Below are 23,948 nucleotides of genomic sequence, written 5' to 3'. Positions count from 1 at the left end.
TTGAAGATATGGGTGTAATTAATTTTACTTATTGGTCTGTGTTGACAGTGTCACTCTGTAAACTGAAGTCCTGTTACCATCAGGAAGTGGGATGGAAAAGCTGTGATGCTACAGCACAGAACTTCAGCTAGAAGTTTCTCATGTAGCTCCTTTTAAAAGGGAGAGGGAGAACCAAGTGCTAATTTCCCCTTATTTGTAAGGACAGCTTCCTATGAACTGGATAGGATCTCTCTGAACTCGGTTCCTTCTCAGACTGCCTCCTGCAAGAGCAGTTAGCAACAGTGGCCTGATGAGGACTGCTGTTTCCTGCCCTGTCAGGGCTGGGAGGCAGCCTCTGACTTGCTCAAGACAGGATTGAGGTTTACTCCTGAAGCTGCCAAGTTTGTTGAGCCATTAATTACATGCTTAATATTTCAGTGACAAATTCCCTCTTTACCATGAGCATAATGTCTGAAATTTCTACGCTTTTGACCTGCGTTGAAGGCATGTCCTCACAATGTGTGCTTCTTGTCTTCCTCACTTGAACATCATCTTTTGCTTTTATTTCACTGATTCCTGTTGATTTATTCATTAAAGATCAAATTTAAGTTACCGGGTATACTCACTGAATGAATGCTTGATACTGTCTTTGTACTCTTTCCTGTGATAATGATTTTGAACTCAAGTATTTGTGACAGCATGTCAGCCTAGGACGTACATAGTAGTCCAGACCTAAAAATTAGGTTTGTCCTTTAAATATAATAGAGGGTTTTGAATCTCAGAACCATTGTCTGGAGTGGATTCCAAGTGAGAAATGAATTACCAAACAGTCTTTTCACTTGTTGCTGCTGGGCTTTTTATCTGCTTTGCCAATGAGGCAGAATGCTGTATTTTAGAACCTTTTTTTGGATTTGGTTAGGGTTCTGTAGGTATTCTTACGAATAGTTGTGCGTTTGTAAATTTATTTTTGTGTTTTTGAGGTTGTTCTCTGCAGAGAGGGTTGACAACTTTTAGTCTGGTAATGTTGCTTTTGACTAGATTGCATCAAAATAAACTTGGAGGTAAATCTGGATTCTGTTTAGGATGGATTATTTTTTTTGTTGCACTTGATGTGTTCCTGTTGTATATTTCTCAGACCAAAAAGCAGCAACTGGAATTCTGCCTCTGAGAGAGATCAAGTGTTCCTGGGACCAGAGCATGGGATATTTGCTGCATAAGTAGCAGCCCGTTTACTTCTCTGAAGAGTTATAGCTTATTCAAGTGCTTTCATGTTTAAATAAACGAAAAAGGTTTGGCTGGTTGTAAAGAAAAGTCCTTCGCTTGTGTGGGTTGGTTAAACAGTAGAACTAGCTTCTTGGAGGGGTGTCTGGTACCACATGCCCCTCAGTATTCAAGAGGCATTTGGGCAGTGCCTTCACAGATGTGCTTTAACTTCTGGTTAGCACTAAAATGGTCAAGCAGTTGGTCTCAATTTTTTGATGGCCCCTTCCGACTGAACTGTATTTATAAGTACTCTGTTTAAGAAACTGATCAACTCAGTGTGAGAAGGTATCATCTGAGAAGGCTTGTGCTCTGAAAAACTGGCCTTTCAACCAAAAAAATCAGAAATGCATTTGAGTGCTTACAAACTGTTATTTATCTGATATTTTATACTATATAAGAATTAAGACTGAGTTCAAGTTAAACAAGTTAAAACTGTCTTTTAATGTAAAAAACAAAATCTTGAAATGTCGCTTCTTTCAAGTTGCATTCCAAAGCTGAAAATCGTGATAGGTCTGGTTTAATATTTAGTTGCTTGTCTTTTTTTTTTTTTTTTTTTTTTCTACAGCTATTTCATGCGTCTCTGAGATTTCTTTTTATTTTTTAATAGTGCGGCTATGTTGATTTTTTTAGTTGAAATATGGACACAGATGGAACTGTCAATTTCTCTGTAATGAAACTTGTGTATAAAGTAAGAATGCTTTGGACTCGTGTCTGTCTGTAGTAGGATTAGCCCTGCTAATGTGTCTGAGATCTCAGTTATGACTTATTTGCTGGCTTTGTACTTCAACTTTGTAGCTTTATGCAAGTAGAGTCTTCTGGGTGTTTCTTAATAGTTATTATTTTTAATGTATAACAGACAGAAAAGCAGAATCATGCCAATTTAATTGGTATGTTAAGGTTTTTTTTTTCTTATGTAAACCCTAGATCCTATCAATTTGTATATGTTTCATTCATGTTACATATAAATGAACCTTTAATATCTTTTCTTGCAACATGAAAGCTTAGTCTTCTGGCAGGTAGTAGAAGAAGCAAAAGATAATCATGCCTCCTCTAATTGTATTGGTGTGGGTTAAGCAGAATGTGCCTAGCTGTAGTTGATTGGAGCTGTGCCTTTTAATAATGACAATATAGTGGGAAATAATGGTGAACTAAAAATCATTTTTTATTCTTCTGCATCTCCTATCATTTGGTTCTGAATGCATCAGAACTAGTTAAACTAGCTACTAACTAATGAAAAGGTCTGTGAATAGTAAATCTTTAATGATGGGTTGATTGTTAAACATTGTAGAATTGAGCAGTATTTGTCACGTCATGTCGAAGGTGAAGAACAGATACCTAATTTGACATAGCAAAGCCATCAGATGTGCACAAATCATGAGCCTTCTGTAATAATCATGGATGAGAAGATGCTATTTTTGGCCTGGAACCCTACTCTGTGGTGACATTGCTGTTTTTGATCAGCATGTACAGGGTTATGAGATCAAATATTTTTGTCAGTTTTATTTTCTTTTTGGTGTGCTTTCTTCACTTGCAGTCTGCGTGTATTTTGCCTGTGTATGCTACCTATAGTATTACTGCAGTTTAGCTGTCATTCTTTTATTTGCTTATGAAGCTGCGATTGCAGGACATGACAACTTATTCTTGCTCTCACCCTCCTCCACTTTGTTTTTGCCAGGCTTTCTGAAAGGAGATTGGAAATGAGACAGTGGCTTTCTTTGGTGCTGCAGCGATAGATCACGCAGAGTAGTTGACAGATAGAAGTAGAGATAGTTACAGGGTGGGGGATGGGATTGCAGGAGTCTATCCCAGCCTCTTCTGTGAGGCTAGTTAAAAAGAGGATGTTTTTCTTTTTTTTTTTTTTTGGTATTTTTACCGTTTTTTGGTAAAAGTTTGCCATGTAATCTGAAGGCTGAGTGCAGTCAGATACATATGCACATACAAAAACTCACATTCTGTGTCTTGCTTGGGATCATCATGTTCTAGAGAGACAGTAACTAATATTTTCTGTTCTGATTTGTTTTTCCCCTTTTAGATCCCTGCAGTTCTCTCAGCCCACCGTGCTTTACTGAGGAGGACCGGTTCAGCCTGGAAGCCCTTCGCATGATCCATAAGCAAATGGATGATGACAAAGATGGTGGAATTGAAGTAGATGAAAGTGATGAGGTGAGAGGATAGAAAGCCCTCACTTGTGCATACCTGCAAGGTCTGTCCTTTTCTCCCTGTTTTACATAGCTGCTCTGATGTTCCAGAACTCGAGTAGTTGTTCCTTTTTTAAAACTTGGCTCTTTTTTATGGCCAAACGTGGAAGTTAAATCTGGTTTCTGGAGGTGTCAAAAATGAAATATATTAGTCCATTGTTCTAGCCTAAAAGAAAAGTTTTTAAGGCTCACACATAAATTGGATATTTTTGTGATTAGTGTTAAGAGGCAGACCTTAGTTTAGCTTGCAGTTAGGGTAACTAAGAGTTGATTTGAACTGCCAACTTTTATTTTAGTTTCTTTTTTTTCCTCAGGGTATTGCTGGGCTTTCCTGCTTACCTCAGATCTCTTTCAGACACTTCTTGCTTCAAAACAATACCTATTAAAGACACTCTAGAATGGTCTTTTGTTGTCATGCTTTATATGTTTATGGGCAAGCAGTAAGAACCTTCTGCTGTAGGTTAATGGTCCTATTATAGCCTATAGACTAATGAAGATTTGTTATTTCGACCTGCCTTAAGCATGGTTGCTTATGGTTGTGCTTGGCTGAGCTTGGTAGGCATTCTTCTGCTGACTCTGGAAGAGGTCTTGCTTTTGTACTTAACTTGACCATCTGGATCTGAGATTTACTGGGGAGGAATGAAGATAAATACTTGTAGTTTCACTGTTCTTGCTTCTCCTGCTTTCTGGTAGGAGAAAGGAAGGGGAATGAAGATGTCCCCTAAAAATGAGAAGGTATTACCATGTGGTTTTAAGGTGAGTGAGAAAAGTCTGATTTTTTTCATCTCTTTATTCTGTAGCTCCATAGGGCAGATAGTTCTCTGAATGACGTAAGTTGTGAATTATGTCGATTCTCTTCTGTATGGTCATGAAAACTGACACTGATGCTCAATAGGAGTTTTCTGTAGGAATGCTATACAGTGGGGAAAATGATCCCAAGTAAAATAACATACTTAAGGAAGTAACTTTGAGGAAAAAATTTCACCCTGTACTTTGAAGTATGCCATGGAGCAGCAGTTAAGCACTGAAAGCATTCTGTAACATTAGAGCTAAATAGCTTATCATGATGTTCAGGATATAGACAATCCAGCATGTGAACTGAAATTCTGGTGGTTGTGAGATTTCTGAACGCCTTTTCAGGATGGTTGAAATACGTTGAAAAATGTTTAAATACTTATGCATTGGAAACTTTCTATTGGCTTTCTGTTAGTATTCAAAAAGCTTGCCCTTGTGTCCAGTGGACTTCGTCTTTATTTCCGAACTTAAGTTTCTCCCTGAGCAGTTCTTGAAGAGATGCTGTTATAAGTCGTATGCAAGATTACTAAAACTGTATGTTCAAAATTCTCATTGTGCATAAACTAAATTATCTGAAATGTAACCCTTTCTCTGCCACTTAATTTATTTTAAAGCATTGAAGTGTTTAATAAAAAATACGTTAGTTTTTTCTTCATTTACTTTCCTGCAAATAGTGTGTATTTGCACAGATGTACTTTCTTCCAAGATAATAATTTTAGGTTGCATTTAGAATTGCATTTTACTTGTAAATACAATTAGTAATCTGTATGTTCCTGTAGTGCTTGTAACCACATCTCAATCTTCAAAAATTTGATAGTTTAAGAATATATTTACCTGGTTACCTTATTACAGTATATACAATAGAATATATGCAAAATGTGTCCTAATAGACACTGCTTCAGAAGCAGGTGTTTTCTGTAACCGTAAGAGTTGGCAATGCTGCTTGTTTTGATTAAAGATGAGAACAGATAATAAGCCACTTTACTGGAAATAAGTCTTGCTTAAATGCAGGTACTATGAGTTAGTGGATTAACAAATTAGTGGATTTTCTACTGTTCTGTGCTGCATGGTTTTTGTTTACAACAAGACTCCTGGAAGAGCATCGTATTGATATTCACCATGTTTTTTATTTGGCAGGAAAAATACAACAAAGCACATTAAATTTTTGCTGAACTAACACAGTGTTATGATTACAAGTATATATTTACACAAAGGAAGGAAGTTCTTGTAAATAAGTTATTTTGAGAGAGGAAAGGTAACAAGAGGTAAAGCTGTTAAAGTATTTTAGCTATTTCAATTTGCTAATTCAGTTGAGAACTCCTAACAGTAACTCCAGGCATCTTTTTCTAAAGTTTCTCATGTCCCCTTTTTTTTTTCCCTGTAAAATAGCAGTCTCACATAAAACCATTCCATAAATTTCTCTTGAAAGTAAGAAAGCTTGTACTTTTCTAAGAAACTTTATTTCCTCAAAAACTGACTGTAACTGGGGGCCTTTTAGAAGCTGAAAAATGCTTGTAGTTAACTTGGGTGTCCTTCATGAGGGTAACTTGATTTAAACTTCATCTAATTTTTATTCCATGGGATTTATTAGATGACCTCAGTAAACGTCTTATGCTTTTCAGTGACTAAGAAGGATAGAAGGAATCTAGTTAGTGTGGACTGGTTAGATTTTTTTTCCCCTTTAGTCTTTCTGTTAGATATGTTAGACTACTTTATAAACTAAGAAGTCTAAAGATAGAAAAACTAAAGGAAAAAAGAAAGCTTATTTGGATAATAGATTATGCTTTGCTGTCTATTTAGCCTGTTGAGTAGGATGTCAGCATGAAATTCAAAGGATGGTGCAGTAGAGAGTGAGGAAAAAGGAAGGGTGGAGAAAGAAGTCTATTTATTGTTAGGGTAGGTGAATATGAATTTATCAATTCTGACTCCTACTAATATTTTACTATCTATGTACAAAAGGTTGCAGTTGTTTACCTTGGTTTAAATATGTAGGCTGTTGAAGGATAACTAAAAGGGAGGACATTACTGATGGAGATTTTAGTCATCTGCTGTGGGAGGCTGTCTGCTTCAGGAAGCATCTGTTACACGATGCATATACTGCCTGTTTTAGAGGTGAGGCTCAAGCAGTGAGACGGACTTGCATGCTTATTAATTCTGGAGCTTTGTCTTCTCCTTCCAAAGAAGCTCTACATGTAGATCCTTCATCGAGAAACTTCCTCAAGAAATATCACTGTAGGAAATTGATAAGTTGGTGTTTTTGAAATACTGATATCTCAACTGTGTGTACAATATAACACAAAAACCAATGGCGTGATTTACAGCTTTGGGTTTATTATTTGATTTAATATTTCTATTTTATTTAGAGCACACTTGCATAATGAGGAAAAAAGGAAAACTGTCTCCAGTACAGTGATTAAAACAGAAAAATAACATGTATGATCTGATCAGGAATAGTAAAACAGTGCTTTGGCTGTGATAAGTTTGACAGGTGAAGATTTTTCTTGAAGTAGAAGTGACCATTTCAGAACGCATGCATGCTCTGTACAGCTGTTATTTGAGGGCTTGAAGTCATATTTGCATCCAAGATACGAATAACCCAAGAGAGGAAAGAAACAGTGTCATGAGTATGTTTGACAGATGATAATTGGAGTAAAACAACACCAAAAAAAAACCAAAAAAAAACCACAAACAAAAACCGAAATCCAAAACTGTCAAAAAATCCAGTAGGAAGTCAAAATGATGGAGGAGATGGAGCAGTCAAGTGTTAACAGCTCAATGGAAAAATCAGTAATTTCTAGCATCTGGGTGAGTTGGGAAATGTATGCCTTCGTGTACCCTGTCTTTGGTGCTTTGGTGTGAGTAAAGTTCTTGTTGTAGAGGAGAATCAGATCATGCTGTTCACTTTTACTGTGTAATTAGTTTGCTAGTGATATGCTCCTGGTTGTATGGGCTTCCTTTCTTTTAGCAATTAGGATGATGCATGCACACATCACTCTCTGCTTTAGAAGGTTGCTAAATTAAAATATTATGCATTAACATTACTATTTTAAAATCTGAAAAAATAAAATGTAACACAACTACTTGAACATGAAATTTTCCAAATTACTCCAGAGAGAGCTGTTAAGCTGTGAAGATGAGTTTGTATAAGAATTCTGTGGATATTTTTGTTCTTTAATTCCTTAAGTAATTGTGTGTTTCTATTGGGGGGGGGGGGGCAGGGACGGACAACCAACAACCCAGGTAATTTACTAGATTAAATGACAACTCTGTTCATTTCAGTAATCTGTTCTGGTCGGGGGTAAGGACTAAACATTTCAGGGAAATTGCAAGCATTGCATTGCATGGTTGGAAATCCTGAAGAACATCAAGTAAGGTGGTGCTAACATTTTGAATATTTTGGGTATTACGAGCATTAAAACATGAGATGGAAGATGACTGTGTGTCATTTAAACTCTTGGTGTTTCTAAGTGAGCAGCCCCGTCTGTGTTCTTGAAGAAAACCTAATCTATACTCAGTATCTCTGTTCTTTTTGGTTGTTAAATCTTAAAAATCTTGAGAGAAGTTGTAGCAAAATATTTTTGGGGTAGTGGATAAGTACATCTGTACGTAGTCTTTTTAAAAAAAGTGTCTGGTAGAGAGTGTGGATGGGCATTTGATGGACATACGGACATAATTTGCCAGCTATGATGTTTTAGTTTTTAGAGGTAGCAAGGTAGAGAGCTATTAAAAGTTGTTCTGAGCCTGCTCTGAAGAAATCCATCCAAATGTTTTTAAACTTACAGACTTTGTGTAATGAAGTTGGAAGGCTTCATCTCCCTTTGTTTAGTGTCTTGGGACCTTGTTATGCTCCAGGATCTTACTGCAGGTGTTGTCATTTCAGCTGGGAGGAGTACAGCTATAACCTGAGCTGCTGTTTCTTGTTTGCATATGTACACACAGCAAGATAGAAAAGGAACTTTGAAGGACGTATTGTATTCTGATTTTTGTCGTCATTTTTATAATAAATGTCCCTACATTGGTATTCATAATTAGGTAGTCAGTGCTTCAGAGTCAGACTGTTGGGCAAGGTGATCTTTTGTAGAGATGTCTACTTAAGCAGCTCAGACTGCAAATGCTTCCGCTGCTTTGCATCTCCAGGATATCTTGTGAGTTCGTTTTACTTCTCTGCGCAAAAACATTGTGTGAAGACCATGGATCTTGCACATGAGTATACCTTACATACTTACTAGCGTGACTGACAAAACTCTTCCTCCCAAAGCCATTGGCTTACTCTTGAGGTTACTCTTTAGTTTTAGTTATCAACTAAATTTGTTGCAGATGTGCGAAGAGGTCTTGTTTACTTTGAATGTTACTTTGAACTGCCTTTTTTCCTTGTAGCTACTTAGAGCATGTCCATGCAGCAGTTCCTTCTCATGGCAGGCAAGTTAGGAGCCTGCTTTGCCCCCAGATGTAATGTCCGTGTCACTGTGCTGTCTGCACAGGGAGTCCTGTGGAACAACAGTGGGTGCTATCATGGGTACTGTTGCATAGAAACTTATTCAACAGTGTTTTGAATGAGATCTAGCTCATGCTGTGCCTCTATGGAGCTACTTAAGCTAATATGTGGCTGTCTGAACCTGTTTATGAACATTGCAGCCAGGCAGTCTTGCTACAAGGAAGTGTGCTTGCGGAAATTTTACCTTCCTTTGAAGGGACTGTGACGTTTACAGTAGAATAAGTAAAATTTTCTTTTGAACTTCAATAATCTCTTTTGGTAGAATTTCTAGATTTAGGATTATAGATAATGCTAATATACAGTAGCTTCTGCCTTTGCAGCTATGGAAGCAGTTTTGTTTCTCTACTAATGTGTCCAATAGGCTTTGATACGTTGCCTTATTTCACATCTTTAAAAGCTATTTCTACAGGGAGAAATGGTGAATGCTGTGTGCCACATTCTCTTTTAAGAACATGCTTGCCTGGTGCCGTGTATCTGATAGCAATAGATAATACACAGCAACAGGGCTTCCCGAAAGCCTATCTAATGGTGGCTGCTTTTAGAAGTGGCTGTATCTGAAGGTAGGGTTGTAGTTTGATTTTTTTGAGTGTCCTTTGAAGAAATAAAAATGAAGGAAATAAGAAAACTGGGGGGAATCATATTGTATAATAAAGGAATAGTTGCTGGAGGGAGATACCAACACTGATATGTTACTAATTGCTCTTAAAGTGTGTCAGTTTGAGTCTATTTTAAGCTTCTGAAACTGGAAATCATAAACTTGAGTCTTACTCCAGAACAAGGAATAAACACAGCAGATGAATGCTTCCTTCTGTAGTTAGCGAGAGTGATTAACTTCAGCACTGTTTTGCAGAAGAATGCAATTGCTCATTTGATCCTCAACAGGCAAAGATATTTTGAAACTTCAGTAGTCAAACTGCCTAGCATCTTTTTTTTTTTTTTTTTTTGTGGTGTTATGCATGGCTTTAGGTTGTTAATGCTATTTGCATGTCAGACCTATATTGGATTTTGGTTTGTGTTTTTTCTTCAGACGGATGAAAATTTTATGATGGTGATGGTTCTTGCTTCAGGCTAGTGTTTAGTGACAGGTTGGCTGTAATTTGAGTTAACTGTTGGAGTACCAAAGGTTTTCTGAAGAGGAATTTGGTGGCTCGCCTGACCTTGTAGCTGTTACAGGACTCCAGCTTCAGTTTGTTTCAGGGCGAATGTTTTCATTACACATAGAATCATAGGTCGTTTCCAATCTTGTGATTCTATAAGATCACCTAGTCCAACTGTCTTCTCATTACCATTGCACCTTATTACGCTGCTGAATTCTGGGCTCTGGGATGTGAGTTTTTGTAGGAGTACAGGTATCTCCAGCCTTTGGGAATTGAAGGTTTGAATCTAGGTGTCTGCCTTTTTCTTTTTTTGAAGAAAAAAAAGCACTTTCTACTTCAAGTACTTACATTAACAAATGATTTTTTTTCTTGATGTATTTTTATGCAACTCATCTGTTTTCTTGGTTTCAAATTTATAGTCTTCTTAAAAGGCCTTTTTTTTTTTTGTGTGTGTGTGTGTGTGTGTGTGTGTGTGTGTGTAATTCTGCTGCCTAAGATAATCCTTGGCTGTTTTTTCTTCTCAGAGCTTATTCTTTTAACCTCTGTTTAGAGTTATTTTTCTAACCTGTTCTTTGTGTACTTAATGGCCAGGGCAACAGAAGAGAGATTAGCTGCTGTGATGAAAAATAGAAAAATCCACCCACCCTCTTCCCCCCTTTTTTTCTCTTACCAGAATTGTTCTGTTTTTAGGGCTTTCTTCCATTTAAGACAACTCCTCCTGAACAATTTCTGTATTAGGCCTTTTTGAAATAATGGTATTTTAAACAAAACAAAAAGCATATTTGACTTTCCTATCTCTTCATAATGCAGTGCATCCCTTCTCTGAAAAGTGGCATTGTTTGGTCTACGTGTTCATGCTGTAACTTTGTCATTGTGACAGTCTTCTGTTAGAGGAGCCTGTGAAGGAAGATGTTACTGTTATTGTCACAGCTTCTGAAAGGGGTGAGGTAGGTGGGACTGAACAGGTGAACAGAATTCCATGGAGAAATTCTCAGGTGAACAGAATTCCATGGAGAAATTCTCAGAAGTGCATAACCCGTCCTGAGGAGTTACTACATGCGGATTATTAAATGCAAGCTACGAGTTTATGTGGATACTTCATTTAAAACAAAACAACTTAGGTTTTCCTTGAGTATTTAATTGGTATTTTCCATTCTCCTCCTCTCCTATCTGAAAGCTTTGTGCTTTGAACTTGGATCTGTTTTCTATATTTGTGAAGAAAGCTTGAAGTTAGGCTGTTTTCACCCAAAAGCTGGTGTAACTGTTTGCAGCTGAGCTGATTGTGAATAGATCTGTTAACTCTTGCTCCCTCTGCTGGCTTTGTAGCCCAACAACGTGGCATTTTGGTATATAGGCTTCCTGTTAATCACTGCAAATGAAACAGCTATGTGTAATTCTTCAGTACTTGAAATGTTGCCACTGAGGCATCATTAGTAAGAATAAAATTGTCTCTAGGATGGTTTCGGTCTTTCAGTTTTAAGTAGAACAAATTTTTGTTACTCAAAAGGCTGTAGTAATATTAGTACTCTCTTCTCATCCCTCAGGCAGTTTGCTTTAACTGCTACAGCAGGATTTGAGTATTACTCACTATACATAAAGGACTGATACATTTTCAAATATTATATGGTCTTGCCTTCCAAAGGTGAAGAAGATTAAATCTATTGAGAAAGGAGAAGTATGCAGAGTGATTGACATGATACATACTTGTAAATGCTGTAAGGCTAAGATATACTAATAATGGTGTCAATATACTACCAACTGCAGCTTCAGTTTTTCCAGGATTTAATGATTGCAAATCAAGTCTGTAAAAATAGTAAACTTTCTGAATCTGACGTAGTTGACTTGCCTGAATTTTGTGCTGCTCACATAGGGAAGAGATGGTAAAGATTCTCTTCTGCCCAATTTACTTAGTTTTTGTTTAGAAATCAGTATTACTTGGGAATTAAAGATGTTTTCCTGTTTTCTTTAGTTTCTAAGGGAAGATATGCAGTATAAGGATGCTTCTAATAAACATAGCCACCTGCATAGAGAAGACAAGCATATCACTATTGAGGATCTATGGAGACGATGGAAAACATCTGAAGGTAGGTAAAAAGGAATAACTAGAAATCATGGTGCTTATTGAAATAGACATAATTCAACCATTTTCTACCAAGTCACTTGGAGTAGTAAATGGATGACCTTTGCTTAAGCATCTTCAGGAATCTATAGTAGTACCCTATAGCACAGGGAGTAGATATTCGTATAAATCCAACTGAAAACTCGCTCAGCCCATCTAGAGTTAATTTCCATGTGCTCTGCGGAATGTATTGTGAGTAAATTAGGATAGCTTAAATTCATTGACACAAGGTTGTGACTTATGGAAGTACCTGTTGCAGGCATTGAATTCCAGATGAGCTTGTTTTTAATTTAGTAATTCCTGAAGGTTGCTATCATAGTGTTTTTAAACATTATGCACTTCATAGTAAAGTAGAAATTCCAGTGTGTCTCCACTCTACGAATTCCTTTGGGCTATGAAACCTAATTCTTAGAATAAAACATTTTGTAAAGTCTTTTAAAACTTGGAATACAGGACATTGAAATAATGGCCCAGCGTGCACCCCTTCAGTTTGGAGGAAATATCAATATCAAATACCGAATGGTAGCTGTTTTCTGTTCATTGCTGAATATGGTCTAGAATATAGTGATTAAAATGAAACTCTAGAGGTTGCAGATTTTTGAGCTCTTAAAAGCATAATACCTTTTTTAACCTTTTCAAAAGGTACTGTGTTACTAATGAGCACTTTGGAGACCTGTAAAGTGCTATCAGTTGAACAAGAATAGAAATGGAAAAGAAAGAGTAGAAATGGAAAGATTAACATGCTTTTCATTCAGCTAACGTGGGCACTTAAATGTGCATTTACCATTGGTTAACTGTTTGCTGTAATAAATGTATTTTAACCAGTGTTTTTTTTAATCTAATCTTTCCAAGTATTCTGCAAGTTCTCCTTCACAAAAGATCTTGTGCGAAGAAAATACTACAGCTGCGTTATTGGAAAAAATCATCTCCCTAGAATTGTCCCTAGAATTATTATATGTAATTCTGGCTGTAATAATACTCAGTAAACAGGTAGTTCTGATATAATTTGTTCCAGGTCTCTTGAACGTAGCAAACAGTGTAAGACTCAAAAGTTTTTGAGGGTACTGTCAGATCTCACTGTCTTTACAGTGATTTTGTTCTGCATCTCCTTATAGATACTGTTTGAGCACTGAAGAAGCCCCCTCTAGAGTGAAACTCCCAAGCGGTACTAATGGTGTGGTATAAATGATGCTTTAGGAAAAGTGAGATTTAAGCTAAAGATATTAAAGCTTTATGTTGCTAATTGAAATACAGCTGATAGAGATGCTTTTTTATTTTCTTTATTTTCTCTTTTAATTTTTCCTCATAAGATGAAAAGTTGTTTACATGTTTTTAAATCTTCACTTAAATTGCTGTAATTCAGAGATTCCAAACTCCTGTTTCTGTGATTACCAACCCTTTCACTGCTTTCAGAACTTAGAATCAAACCTAAACAGTTTTGAATTGTTGTTTCTGAATTTCTTCTATAAACATGCTTGAGTTTGGTGATCGGTAGAAAGTGTGAATCCTCTCAAGTCTGTTTTCATTTAACTTGGGAAACATGGAAGATATTACTTTGCCTAGACGTTTTAGGAATTCTGATATAATTGCTAGTTTGTAGTGCCAGTTTAATGCAACTTGACAGCATTAAGCAAGATTGTGGAAAGTAGTGTAAGTGGTGGTATCAGTACATGGAGACTTTGCTCAGTAGAATGTTGAGGTATTGGTATGACAGTTACAAGCTTTAGATGGTGCCCTTGGCACCTCTGCTTATTCTGAAACTAAGAAGTAATACGTCTAGATGACGTTTATACTGAATAAAATTGCCCTTTCCTTCCTATAAATATTACTTTGTGTGGATGTTTGTCTTCAGTATTTATCAAATAGCTTACGGTTGCTTTTTAAGATGCAAGATGGACAAAGTTTGAAGCAAGAAAAACATCAGAATATTGCTATTTAATTACTTTTGGCTTTATGTCCCTACTTGGCTCAATATGTAAGACACAGTCTGCACTGGTGCAAGTTCAAGAAACTGCGGGATTGCTGTTTTTTGCCGTCATAAGAGGAACCATGTCATAGCTTAAATCTGGGCTGTTGTTGCTCCGTTGCCAGTTAGTTTTGGTGAGTCCTTAGTACAGAACAGCATCACTTAGTTTAGTTGATACTGATCGTTTAAATTTTTTAATCTCAATCTTAAGCTTCTGGAGACACAATTCTTTTCAGAGGAGTGGCTAAGAACTAGCATAGCTTGTTTTCAGCATAGAAAACATTGGTTTCTTAAAAGACTTGTGATTTCTATTAGTGCTGATCTGTTCTTTATGCTTATATCCATTTTTATTTTGGTTCATATCTCCATCTTACGGCATTTGGCTGTTTTTTTGACTCATCATTTGCACATGTGCTGAGTACTTCATCTATTCTCAAGTATCAGGCTTAGTTATTGCTGAGTTAGAGGTGAAGAATCAGTGTGTTTTTTTCACAAGGGTCATTAAGAGGCAGTAGCTGTGCAGCAGAGGTGATGAAGATGAACTTGCTCTGTAGTTTCTGCTCAGTCATGTTTTGTAGGTTTTTTCTGTCTCTAATGGACCAAGATTATGTAAATTTGGCTACTATCATAAGAGGTATTTAGGCATGCAGCCTCAGTAGTAAGGGAGCCTGTAAAAATAGGGCAGGAGCCTTCAGCTGGGTATCCTTTCTCTGATGTGTCCTGGGGAATGGACAGGGTGCTAATACTCTTGGCACTGTAGCATTGCTCCATGGGGCTTGATTTTTTTTTTTTTTTTTCTGTAGTAAAATAGATCTATTCTGGTCAAACCTGGAGTTAATGAGCAGTTTGCTTTTGTCAGATTAATTGTAAATTCTATAAAAAGCTACTTTTACAAACCTTTTTTTTGCCATTATGGTTTATTTGATGTTTACTCTGTATTGAGTGTATCGTGTCGACTGTTCTATAAAAAAACAAAAGCTTCTTTCCTGTCCTGTATGTTTTTCTTTCGAGCTCTTCTGTGTTAAAAGAAGATAACCTGAAGTACCTTCTTTATTAGAGGAAAAGATTTTTTTTAAAGGCTTTATTTATATATGATCACCTGTTTAAATCTGAGGTAATATTTCACAAGTGCTGTTGCAGCAGCTGGGACTAAACTGCATGCCATGAAGATGTTATGGTTGCCTTGCACTTTCTAATTCGTTTTCTGTCTCAAGTTTTAAATACTGGAGGCTGGAAGCACGTGTGCACCCAGCTAAGGCTGGGTTATGTAAGGCTGCATGCCATTTGGAACGGGAGGGTACAGTACTGCAGACAGGCATTCTGCACGAGGGGGAATTAAACTTGTGCTTTTAGTGCTACACTGTTGGAAAGATAGGGTCACCATTTACTTATTTTAAATTTAATTTAAAAATTGTAAGAACTGGTTGCACAGTATTTCACATAATGCAGCTGCTGAAGGTCTTGCTACAGTGAAAACCTTGGAGTCCTTCCTCATGCTTGATATGGAATCACTTTGGTTTTTTTGTCTGTATTGTGATTTTGCCTGATTAGTCTGTTTTCAGTTTTCAGAATATGAATGCCATTCACTATTCACTGTAAAGTATTGCTGTTGTATGTATTCTGGTCTGTCTTGGAGGCCCGTAAGAGTACTGGGTCTGATACTGTAATATTTTACTTTACAGCTGCCTCTCCATAGAACTGTGCTTTGTAATAAGTTTAACATGAATAAAAGTATCTATTGCCTGTTCTCCTAGTGAGCAATGAATATGGGTTAGCAAGGAACAGCTTTATACAGGGTCATCTTGCTCCTTTTACTTTCAAGTGTGTTTTTACAGCTGTTTTTTAAAAAGAAACACTGAAATTGGTATCCAAAATAAGCAAATAACAGCTGAAGCAAGTCTAGAGAGTAGGTGCTGCATTGGGGTGTGAACACTGTGGCTTTTACACCTGCCTGCCCAAGGCATGTTGCTGACATGCTGTCTCTCAAGATAGCTACTTGTAGAAATAGGTATGACACGAAAGCCTACTATGATTACTCTTTAGTGCCATATGCCTTTAACTTTGAGTCGTTCAATTGCTACTCCTCCATTTGCTATCTACTGTATTCTTTCTGGGTGATGAAAATAAGTAAAAGTCACTCCCTCAGCACACTTGGAGCTGTCACATTCTAATTGGCAGTGCTGATGGAGGTGAACTGCAGCTGCCTGCTTGACTTTGAGTACACTCATGTCATCAGTTCTCCTGTATCGTGTTTCAGCAGGCTGTTGCTGCTTCTGCTGAATGAAGGCCAGCTTACTTCTCACTACTGTATGCTGTTGAGGGATAAATTTATATGCTGGTTGTAAGGTCTTTTTGGAGACAGGTCAGGCGATCCTTCTGACTTCTATACGAAAACGTGAATAAAAAGAAAGCTTGAATGTTTTGGCTGTTGTAAATGAATTTCCCAGGGCTTTGCTGTGGTGCTTCAGGAAAGGGAAGTAGAGGCCCCACATGCATTACAGACCTAGCATTAGAATGTCACTCGTGCAGAAATAGATTGCAAGCAGGCATACAACAATTTCAACATAGAAGTAGTTTTGTGGAGGATAACGCTTTGGGTTGAACACTTGCTGTGCAGCATCATTTGGAATCTGGAGTAAGTTGCCTAGCGTGAAGGTTGACTTTGTAAAATAAGTTAAATTGCAGTTTGTTTTTGTATTATGCTCTCTGCATTAATACTCTCAAACATTACAGGTATCTAAAGGAATTTCTTCCTGAGTTGAAGGAAGCTTCCATGGTGATAAAAGGAAGCTTTGAGGACATTCCTTATAATAGAATGCTTGTTTCTGGTTTCCCAGGATAGTCTGTTGGTCTGCCCTCACCCCCTATTCTGCCATCTAGTTGAAAGCTGTTTTCTGTTGGTTTTAAATAAAACACAGAGATTAAAAGCAACTAACTATTGCATAGAAAGTAAAAGGTAAAAATCTGACAATTTCTACAAAGAAATTGTGTATTTTGGAAGCAGTTTTTAAATGTGGAAACTGAGCTTCATATGGGATACAAGTGTACTTCGTTTAGAGCCTAAATGATATCTCAGTCTGCCCTGTAGTTTGGGTGTGATGGTAGTACCTTCTTGTGTTACTTAAGGCAGCTAGCTTGCTCTTTGTGATGTTAAGGAGAGAGAATATGTGATCAAAGTTTTGTTACTTTTCATTTATCCTAATGTTTTCCTGTTTATACGCTTCTAAAAACTGAATAATTTCTTTCCTGTGTACTGAAAATATTGTCCTCTATCAGATTTGGACTTGTTTTTTTCTGCACAATTTGTTTCTGAAAGCATCTTATTTTTATGCTACTAATTATTTGCAGAGGAACTTTGAACCCTGCTAACACCTCCCCAACATGAATGAGTTAGGTTTCAAGTGCCTTTTCTCAAGGTTAAGCTTGATGTGTAAAATTTCCTAATTTCATTGTTCAGTCCATGGATTGTTGTCACTTTATCCTTTCCAGGTTATTACAATCCTCTTTTCCCTGCTGTAGGGATAGAAACACCACACAGTTCTTCAGATTTGGTAGCAATGTGTCTGTGTGCCTTTTTTTCCAGCTGCGGATTACTTTCACTCATTAGTTAATTGCACATCCTCTTTTACAGCTGTACTTGTTTGCCACTGGATCAGTTAATCAGATAATTACTACTTACTTGCTTCTGAGCAAGTGGATATGCTTGACAGATCCTGTAGGGAATTAGGAGCTTGTTCCGCAGTTAAATTTTTGTCTATGGATAACATGTTGAGAGAGGGGGAACATAACCAGTTTAGGATGAAAGATCAAGCAAAACAGCTTTTCATATAAGATGTGAGGGAAAGATGGCAGTGTTTTTCCTTAGCTATACTGGTCTATACTTGGATGCAAGAATCTGTTTATAAAAATGGAAGGACTGTGAGGTTTAGGACTTAGCCAGACCGCGTGCATGATATTGTATTTTACTTTGCTTTAGATGCCATTCTTATTGACATCTGGATCAGCCCCTCCCCAGAATCTTTGTTGTCTTATTCTTTTTAATCTCTTAATTAAGAGAATGGCCCTTGGAACTACTCTAACATTTTTCTTGTACTTTCGGAAAGCTGTTGACTCCTGGAAAAGACTTTTCTCACATCTCTGTTTTTTACTGGGGGAAAATAATCTTAATGAAAAGGACTGTTTATTGGAATCAGGAAAAATAAATTGTATGTGTGACTTTAGTTGCTTGTCTAAATTGCAAGACTCAGGCTTAATTATCTTCTCTTTAACATTGACTGAGTAGTGTTTATATGCAAATAAATTAAAAAAACAAACCAACACAAAGCCAGGTATTTCTTGAATCGGAGGATTCTAGCCTATCTAGTGATAAAATGAAGTGAAATAAGATTCTGATAGACCTAGACAAGCATGAAAGTTGGAAGTTTTCACTGTGTGATTTGTAGTTTTCTAATCAGACAGCTAATTTGCCATGGGTTTCTGTAGAACTGAAACAGGCATTCTGACTACTCTTCATTCTGATTCAGTATGTTGGTGTCGAAGGTCAAAAGAGGAAATATTTATGAAAAGGAGAAATGTTTGTTCCTTACGCCTTTGTTTTAACAAACAAAGCTGAACTTCTTGTGGACAGATTCAGAATATGGAATGCTAGAATAAGAGTTGACTCCATGTTCTGATTAATCTTAAAGTTGAGAGAGGTCATTTAAGTAGGCACACCTGTGTATAACTGCTAATAGCAGTCTCTTCTGTTTTTGTAAATGGGAAAGTATATGAGAAGATCACAGTAAGTACAAGTTTTCATTTTAGTTAAGAACAGATAGACCTTGCTGCTCTATGGATTTTCTGTACTAATGGAGGTATCTGGTGCAGTGATGGGTAATGAATAGTGACTTATTTCCCCATTATAACTTACTAGATTGTTTTGGGAACTTTCTTCAGTGTTCTGTGAAGAAGGCTATCTTTTTGTCTTTGCAGTAGAGCAAAAGTAACTTAGTCTATTATGAACAACTTCAGTAATTGTATTTCTTCCATAAAACGTATAATATCACTGAAGTTTTATTAAAAACGAGAACCAATTTCAGTTTGATTTTAACAATATGATTGCAAAATACTTTCAGGAGAAGAGAAACTTGTTAATTTTTCCATTTCAAACTCGGTGAACTGTTGCTTCCAGAACTGCATGTTCTGTACTGTCAATAACGAGGTGTCTAGTGTATATTAGCTATTTTAGATGACTTTTGCTGTCTAATCCAAACAGTGCAGTTGTTTTGAGTTGGTTTGTGAGTGTAGTACTTCTGGGGTGCAGTTAAGGACAATCTGGGATGATCTTGACTAACCTTTCAAGATGCTTAGAACAACCTGTGAACCTGATGGTTTCCCACTAAAGAAACAGTTAAGAACCTTTGCAATACAAAAACAATCTGTAAATAGAGTTGAACTATCTTTTACCAAAGTTTAGAGTATTATGACAAAATGGAGTCTGAAGATCAACACCTGGAAAAAAAGGTCTGGTGCAAAAGCAAGGGAAGAAATGGGGTATGAAACTATGAAATTGCTTTTTGAATTTATCGGTGTGAAGCTCTAGGTTGGGGCAGGTGGACTGTGATGGCCAGAAATGTTTGGAGGTTATAAATCTATGGATAGTATTTCTAATATTTCTTTATTTACTTTAGAGCATTTATAGTTGTGACAGGTTATATAGACTCCTGCCATTATATACTTGAGATTTTTGAATCAATTTAAGCATTTTTCTTAGTGGGAATACCATTGCACATAATACAGAAGTCCTGGACTTTTGAAGGAGTTCATGTATTTTGCTGTTATGTATCCACTATCTTTCAGTATTCTCTTTCACTCTTCCCATCTTTCTCACTTCTTTGCTCCCCTTTTTGTGGTTAGTTTGCAAAAGCCTCTATGAAGATGAGAGCGGGTTCCTGGGAGGGGTTTTGATATGGTACGTTAAATTATTGCTACAGCACCTGCTGTGACATTGGTTAATGTGAATACTGATTTGTTTGCAGTTCTTTTTGGCTAAACTGTCATGCTCACTGTAACTTGATTTTTTTTTTTCTACTGCTTATCCGCAATGCCTTATTATTGCTTTTTGCTAAAATTAATCAACCTTTTTTTCTCTCAGTTCATAACTGGACTCAAGAGGACACTCTTCAGTGGCTGTCAGAATTTGTTGAACTGCCCCAGTATGAAAAGAATTTTAGGGAGAGCAATGTCAATGGAACAACACTTCCCAGGTGAGTACTTCTTGTGAATTAGTTTCAAATGATTCACTGTAGACTGCTGATTTAGCTGTTATGTAGGAACAACTGCATGAACCTGAAGACTAACTAGGATGTGGTCAAATATAAGAAAAGAGAATTGCCATGGTATTTCTAAAGGCTGACTGATTTTTTTTTTTTTTTTTTTTTTCTACTGAAGTAATTCTAGCTATAGTTTCCTTCCTGTTGTTCCTTTATCTTGGTTTTATCTCTTTTTCTGTTGAAGCTTTTATCAATGACTACATAATTATCTGTACGTTAGCTCACTTTCTTTTGGACAACTTTGAATGTATTGCATGGGTAAATATCAGAACTATCTGTGGAAACCATTTTCTTGAGCGTATTTACTACATTTGAGTATTGTGTATATTTTGAATTGCCAGAAGTTTCTAGACAAATCATTGCCTTTAATTACACCAGATGGATTCATTTTATGAATATTCCATAAAGGGTAGCACTATGATTTGATTGTTCTTCCCTAGCCACGTTGTTTTTCATAACAAGATTATCATATTGTATCTCTTAATCTGATTGCATGACCTTAATCCACATAACAAAAATTCTGTACAGTGTGGGTGCATTTTCTTTGAGAAATGATTTGAGTACAGCTTGTTGAAGTATGTAATGTGTTGTTTTGTCATTAACAGGATAGCAGTAAATGAACATGCTTTCATGATCTCTCACCTGAAGATAATTGACCGGAGCCATAGACAGAAACTTCAACTTAAAGCCTTGGATGTTGTTTTATTTGGACCTCTTACACGTTAGTGATTTTTTTACCTTGGCTTTTTATTGTATAAATTAAACAGCAGGAATGTCCAGTGACATTTGATTCTGTAGGTAAAATAGCTTACTTTTATTGTGGGTGTACTGATTGCTTGACATGCAGTATAAAACTGGACAGTTGATTAAAATATTGTCAGAATGATGGATTAAAGGCCCACATACGTGTTAAAGACTACATAGAAATTGTAGTGTCTCCTCTAGACTGCAAGTTGGCTTTTGTGATGTCTTCTAAATATTTTTGACTGTGCTTTCTAGACTCCTAGCTAATGTTAGGTTTACCTCCAGTGCAAGCTGGGATGCTGAGATTAGTGGGCATCATTCTTTAACCCCAAAAAGAAAAAAGTGGGAGATGGTGATCGTCCATATCGTTTGGGGGGTTGGACTCGATGATCTATGGAGGTCCCTTCCAACCCCTACAATTCTGTGATTCTGTGATATCTGATGCTAGTGTCTTTTGTGCAGACTTAAGTTGAAGTGCACTTGAATGTAATACTGCAGTTCTGCATCTAACTCATTTTGGCTCATGCAGACTTTGTCTTCATCAGTGGTCTACATGCTTGCTTGTACACTTATAGTCAGTTCTGTTTCTATGCATAAGAGGTGTCCCTTAATTAGTTAGCACTTAGAGCTTGGTAATCAGTTAAGAGACTACTGAATCACAGATTGGGTCTGAGCTCACCTGGCAGATCTGAGCTGGGGATTTGCAGGGAGAAAAACACTTGAATTACGCCTTTAATGCTTACTGCTCTGTTGTAGCAGTCTTGAAACACTTAGTTTTGCTTAGCTGTGAAAATACTGCAAAAGTGTTTTTTTCTGTTCTCTAAAGCAGTTAAGTTGCTCATGAAACTACTTACCCCTAAAATGAATGCAGTTATTTTACGGGGCTTTACTTCAACTAATAAACTGTGACACATTTGCTTCTGTACCTGCAGTAATGTTAAAAGCGGCATATCTAAAGGGATTTCTGATATCAAAATACTTAACGCTTACATAGGATCATAAAATCACAAGTTGGAAATGACCTGTAAGACCATCTAGTCCAACCATCTTCTCATTACATTGCTACCACAAATTAAACTATATCTCATAGCTCCTCATGCAGATGCCCCTTGAACACTGCCAGGGATGGCAACTCCACCACCTCCCTTTGCAGGACATTCCAGTGTTATGTTATAACCCTCACTCTGCAAGGTGTTTTCCAGTAGCATAACATGAAAACTTGAATATGGCTGTAAGGTTTTTCTCTGTAATCTGAAGAGAGGAAAAGAACAGATCTGGTTAAGCTTTAAAATCGGAATGTTTGCTTTTAACCAAAAGAACAAAGCACTTAATAGTGATGCTGGCAGAGCATGGAGTCTGTGCTGCATGAGATATATTGTAGTGATTTAACCAAGTGTTCTGTTTGGGAAACAAACTGCTGGTTTTGTGGGTAGAGTTACCTTAAGAGTTTTAGTAAGATTGTTTTATAAAAGTTCAGGTGGCTATAGAAGAATTAAGTAATGTACGTGTATCTTGGATATAGTACAGTTGAGATTTTGCTTTTAAAAAGTGCTGCTATTAGTTGTGTTATAAAGATCTCTTTTATTACAGTTGCCCTTTCAACTCAGTACAGGATATTTCAGAGGGCACAGACTTAGAGAACTTAGTCAAATATAACTTAAAAGTCTTAAGAACCTGGCAAAGTGTAACTGGAAGAGCTCTCATTTAAAAAAGATGTAGACTACACAATGTAAAAATACAGCAAACTTTCCTTAGTGTAATATGTTTTAGCATAAACTATGTAGATTTTACTAGAACACAATTTCTTCTGTGCATGGTAAACAAACTGCAGTTGTTGGAGATTACTACTCATTTCATACTTTAAGTTATTATTCTGTTTAACATCAGGTTTAATCACAGCCTATACTATGCAGGAAGGAAAAAACACCACAGCAATTCATACACACAGAAAAAAACCCTACTAACTCATTAGTGTGACTTCTGTATATGTGAAGTAATTAATGATATTATGCTCTATACAGGTCCCCCTCACAACTGGATGAAGGATTTTGTATTAACAGTTTCTATAGTTATTGGTTTTGGAGGCTGCTGGTTTGCATATACACAGAACAGAACCTCAAAAGAACACATCACAAAAATGATGAAGGACTTGGAAAGTTTGCAGACAGCAGAACAAAGTCTTCTTGACTTGCAGGAAAGGTATAAAAACAAAAAAAAGTTAATGTTGCCCTTGATTTCCTTTTGAGGTAAAATATAGATACAGATCATTTATACTTGTTAAAAAAAAATAATAAAATTTAAGCTTCCTTTGCATTTTGTTCTTTTTTTTTTTTTTTTTATAAATAGAAACTAATCTCAGTGCTGATGGGGATTTGGGTAGATACTGCTCCTGGGTACTTGAAATTGTGATAGAAAGTTAAGATATGAGTAGAGAATAGTGGTTCAGTCTTTATCTACTAATTTAGAAGTAGGTATTGTTATTTTCAAATAATTAGTTAACTTTGTAATCTATATTTTCTGATATATGTTGAAGTGAGAACACAAGCATATGTTTCATCTACTTTTAGCTTTTAAGATTGAATCAAACTCTGACTGATTATATTGCTTATTTAGTGTTATGAAAGTTGTTAGGTTTCTTTTGGTATGTTTGTAACTCAATTTTCTATGGAAACTGATACTTTGATCTTACTACCTTTAGTGAAGGCTCAGCGAGAAATTGATGTGTTTTGTCTGACACTCTGAACATCTCATTGTGATGCCGCAGATTCATGTGGCTTGTTCAGTTTTTATTGTCACAGAATGGCTGAGGTGGGAAGGGATCCCTGGAGGCTGTTCAGTCCAACTCAGAGCAGGTTGCCCAGGACCACATCGAGGTAGCTTTTTGAAGATCTCTGAGGAGGGAGACTCCGCAGCCTTTCTGGGCATCTTGTGCCAATGCTTGCTCACCTGCACAGCACAAGTGTTCTTCCTGGTGTCCAGAG

The 23,948-nt window shown here is 36.7% G+C and overlaps 1 protein-coding gene across 1 annotated transcript in view; it reads left to right on the top strand.

Annotated features, from left to right (window-relative positions):
- The window catches only part of STIM2 (stromal interaction molecule 2), a gene marked incomplete at both ends in the record, with an annotated part of 60,182 nt that overhangs the window by 29,848 nt on the left and 6,386 nt on the right, over positions 1-23,948 (top strand). Inside the window, 5 exons of the mRNA XM_079534972.1 lie at positions 3,275-3,405; positions 11,797-11,911; positions 20,046-20,157; positions 20,829-20,944; positions 22,989-23,166. Coding sequence (XP_079391098.1) covers positions 3,275-3,405; positions 11,797-11,911; positions 20,046-20,157; positions 20,829-20,944; positions 22,989-23,166 — 652 coding nt within the window. The remainder of the gene's footprint in view (positions 1-3,274; positions 3,406-11,796; positions 11,912-20,045; positions 20,158-20,828; positions 20,945-22,988; positions 23,167-23,948) is intronic.

The sequence above is a fragment of the Tetrao urogallus genome (genome assembly GCF_951394365.1).
Source record: "Tetrao urogallus genome assembly, chromosome: 4".
Classification (NCBI taxonomy): Eukaryota; Metazoa; Chordata; class Aves; order Galliformes; family Phasianidae; genus Tetrao; species Tetrao urogallus.
The sequence above is the reverse complement of the archived record's forward strand: the minus strand, read 5'-3'. Positions and strand labels throughout refer to the sequence as shown.